This window comes from Glycine max, chromosome 6 (assembly GCF_000004515.6).
Source record: "Glycine max cultivar Williams 82 chromosome 6, Glycine_max_v4.0, whole genome shotgun sequence".
Taxonomy (NCBI): Eukaryota; Viridiplantae; Streptophyta; class Magnoliopsida; order Fabales; family Fabaceae; genus Glycine; species Glycine max.
In genome coordinates, this window is record NC_038242.2 from 18,987,871 (window position 1) to 18,992,006 (window position 4,136).

At 30.2% G+C, this 4,136-nt stretch overlaps 1 protein-coding gene across 1 annotated transcript; it reads left to right on the top strand.

The window, feature by feature from the left end:
* The first annotated feature begins 478 nt into the window (after window positions 1-478).
* LOC100500269 (uncharacterized) lies at window positions 479-2,644 on the top strand. The gene is made up of 2 exons (NM_001248673.2): window positions 479-709; window positions 2,109-2,644. The coding sequence occupies exons 1-2, from the start codon at window positions 488-490 to the stop codon at window positions 2,529-2,531; spliced, it is 645 nt and encodes a 214-aa protein (NP_001235602.1). The 5' UTR covers window positions 479-487; the 3' UTR covers window positions 2,532-2,644.
* Window positions 2,645-4,136: the final 1,492 nt, after the last annotated feature.

Here is a 4,136-nt window from a genome sequence, read left to right on the forward strand (position 1 = left end):
ACTAATAATATAAAACAATTTTATATCAATAATCCAATTATATATTACTGGTCATGCATCATCATTAAAAAAATTAACAAAAATATTATATATGATAAATTATGATTATACAATAATGTAAAATTATTTTACATGATCACTTTATAACTTATTTTTTTTTATCAAAATTAATTACTTTTTAGTTTAAAATATTCATATAATGAATTTTTTTATACACAAAAATTTAAACACAAATTTTATTTAAGACAAATAAGATGGATATTGTCTAAACACTTGTCGACCAATCACAAATTTAAATTTTTGCATTACAAAACTTAGTATATAACATTCCGTTGCTAAAAAAAATAAAAATTTAAAGCAAAACTTTTTCCATGGAGTAGAAGGAGGGAGAAGGGAGCACCAACCATTGCATGGCACGTGGACATGGAAGCAAAGGAAATCCAATGAGTGATCTTGGTCATGCACCATTATCATCCACACAGCGCTTATGAGAGGCTCTTGTTCATGTCAACCAAGCAATAACGATAAAGAAAGAAATTTTATGGTTATGGAGGTCTCAGCATACATTTGCAACAACAACTTCATCTTCTCTTCTTCTCGTGCCATAACACAAAAATCTTCTGCTTCTTTCTCATCACCTATGCTTGTCAAATCCATGGCCACTCCCAAGCCTCTTCCCTCAGTCTCTAGAACTGTAGGCTCTAGAAAGGTCAGTGCAACACACACACATACACCCATTCTTTTTTGTTCAAATGGTTTGCTATGAACTATGAAGAGTGACACTTATCTTTTGTGTCTTACTAATAGAATGAAAAGGGTATTTTTAATGTACCTGTTTTGAACCAAAAATTAGAGAAGAAACAATGTAATTAGAGAAATGGCCACTGCTTGTTCCATATCCAATCTATTAATATATGCTTTTGGTTGTTCAAAAATAACTGTAATGGTTGTTAGCTCTTAAATTGTTGCAGGTCATTGTAATATATATGTATCAAACTTGCTTTACGCAATTATTCCGTTTGTTCAATTGGTTTGTGCAGTGTAACTGAAACCTGTCTATAGTGTTTGAATTTGATCACTTAGAAAAAGAAAGAAAAGGATCTGTTGTGAATTACCTGATTTGAACCAAATTTTACATTATAAAAAACATTATAATGACTATTAGCTTTTAAAATATTCCAAGTCAGTGTAATATGTGTCTAGATATCTATATATGTATTAAACTTGCTTACATAATGATTCTTTTTGTTCAAATGGTTTATTATGAATAGTGAAACTTGTCTCTAGTGTTTGAACTTTAGCACTATAAAAAAGAAAGAAAAATAACTGTTTTGAATGTTCTGAACCAAAAATTACATTAAAAAAATTAGTTCTTAAAATTTTGTAAGTATAATAATATGTATCTATATGTATCTATATGTATTAAACATGCTTTACATAATGATTCTCTCTGTTCATGTGGTTTACTGAAACCTGTGTGTAATGTTTGAACTTGATCACTTAAAAAAAAAAGGCTCTTGCCTGTTTTGAACCAAAAATTACATAAAAAAAAAGACATTGTAATGGTTATTTGCTCTTAAATAGGATTTGTTCAAGATAGTTTCCAAGATAATAACGAGCGTTTAATGGCATCATGGCATGAGTGCATCACATAACTAAATGGACAAAACATAGATGTAGTTTCAGAGTTATTTTTTTGTGCTATTTTCCAAACAAAATTAGACTTTCACCTCAGTAAACCACGAAATAAAGGTTCGTATTAAAGGCCAACATAGATTACCAAAGTGTAAGTCCAACTCTGATTGGAAAACAACATCAAAAACACCTAAGAAACTGTATGCAAGTTTTGTCCTAACTGAAAACCTGTTTTTCTTTTCATCTGGTTAAGTAGTACTAGTGTTTTGTTACAATACTGAGCCTGTTTAAATTAAATAGTTTTCTGTTTTTTAAGTGTATTTGTCTAAACTGTTTCTGGTTAAAAATATAGTTTTCTGCTTATTTAAAGAAGCAAATTCTATCAGCTACTAAAAAAAACACTTATTTTAAAGTTGTTTTTCTTGTAAGTTTAAACAAACTCACTCAATAACTTAACCAAGGGCACAATGCAGAACTCAACTGTGTTCCCACTTGGGGAACAACCTAGGAGCAGCCCCGCGACAGCCACGCCTCCCATAAAGCTTTTGACAAGGATGGAGCAGCTGAAGCTGCTGAGCAAAGCAGAGAAAGCAGGGTTGCTATCTGCAGCAGAGAAGTTTGGATTCTCCCTCTCAACAATAGAGAGGCTTGGACTCCTCTCAAAGGCAGAAGAGTTGGGTGTGCTATCTGCTGCAACTGATCCTGGAACTCCAAGGACACTCTTGACCCTCAGCTTGGGGTTGCTGATCCTTGGACCCTTATTTGTTTACTTCGTTCCTGAGGACAACCTTGGATTGGTGGGGTTGCAGGTTGTGGTTGCCTTGGTCAGTGTAATTGGGGGTTCTGCTGGCTTGGCTGCCTCAAATTTTGTATCCAACTTGCAGAAATTGAAATAAATTTGATGACCTTTTAATGTCTCTTAATAGAGCCGAAGACACGAGTATGCAGTTATGTTGAATATTTGAAGGGAGAACTTTGTCAATTGTAATGATCTTACCTAGTTCGAGTAGGATGGTCTCTCGTAGAGGATGATCCAATTATGTTGAATATTTGGAGAGAAAACTTTTTCACATATAAATAGTCTTACCTAGTTTGAGTAGGATGACTTCTTGTAGAGGGTGCGTGTGGTCTTTGTACCAAAATCACATGAAAGAATAGATTAAGTGACCTTAACTTACTAGTAATCTCGAGTTTAAGTTCTAAATATGTGGTTCTATTAAACACTCAGAATCCCATTGGACATACTTGTGGTCTAAAAACTTTTTACATGAGAGAAATTAGGTCATCCTAAACTCTTAGCCTTTGGTAATACAACTAACACCGGACACTTTCATCTTGCAAAGAAATAATCCAAACCGTAGTTACACATATAAGAATCGAAACCATAGTAACTATGATTTGAACCAGCCCTTAGGACATCCTACAATAATAATTATCTTTACAATAGTAATAATATTTTAATTAGTATATGGAGTTGTCACACTTTCTTTTATAATTATTAAATAATCTCAACAATCTTATATCAACCACCAAATTTTTTATTGATAAAATAATTTTTTTTAAATAAAGTAATTAAAAATAGTCATATTTTTAATTAAATTATTTCAAAGAAATTTAATATACCATAATACAAGCATTTCATATATATATATATATATATATATATATATTATCATAATTATTTTAATTCAAATAAACTCTTATACTAATAATTTTTATACTAAAACATAACAATTATTATAATAAAATTTTAGGATATTACATTTCTCTTCTCCTTAAATAATCTCATCCCTAGAATTCACTCTACTCCTAACAAATCTTAAAATAAAAAAGTATGACATACTCATTTGATGACCAGATGCACAATCATACTTGAATTATCTAGTTCAACCTTTAAGGAAATGTACAAATAACAATGATTGATTCAAACATATATCCATAATTCAAGATCTAGAAATATGATATCTCATGTTATGAAAAAAAAAGAAATATGATATCTCAAAAATCCAAAGAAAATAACTATACCATGCAAACAATTCAATTTTGATAATAAATATGAGATTTTAGACAACAAATTAAAATCTAAACAAAAAGGTAGACCAAACAAATTTGTACATATATACTAATGGAGAACACATTATGTTAAGCATAATCCTTTGATTTATATTCCATATAATTTCTAATATATTATGTGCATATTCTCACTAATTACACATGTTTAATCTCTAACAAAATATATTTTCTCCATCGAAATCATGTCACTTGTGTTTAAGGTAGAGTAGAAACAATCTTTGGCAACGTCTTGCTATTCTAATACAATGCATTCACATCACAAGGTGATAAACAAGATAAGGTGTAACATTTAAAGGTTATGATTGTGTTTTTAATTCTCAAAAAGTTGAATTAAAAAAACAATCAATTCATTCGATGCAATTACTAGAATGCAAATATTATATTTTTTTTAGATGAGTCAACAATCAAGTCAATACAACATTTAACGA

Excerpts from the sequence above, each read along its gene's own strand:
- LOC100500269 (NM_001248673.2), top strand. The coding sequence starts at position 488 with ATGAGAGGCTCTTGTTCATGTCAACCAAGCAATAACGATAAAGAAAGA. Across the intron at positions 710-2,108 it reads GAACTGTAGGCTCTAGAAAG|AACTCAACTGTGTTCCCACT; the intron begins GTCAGTGCAACA and ends GGCACAATGCAG.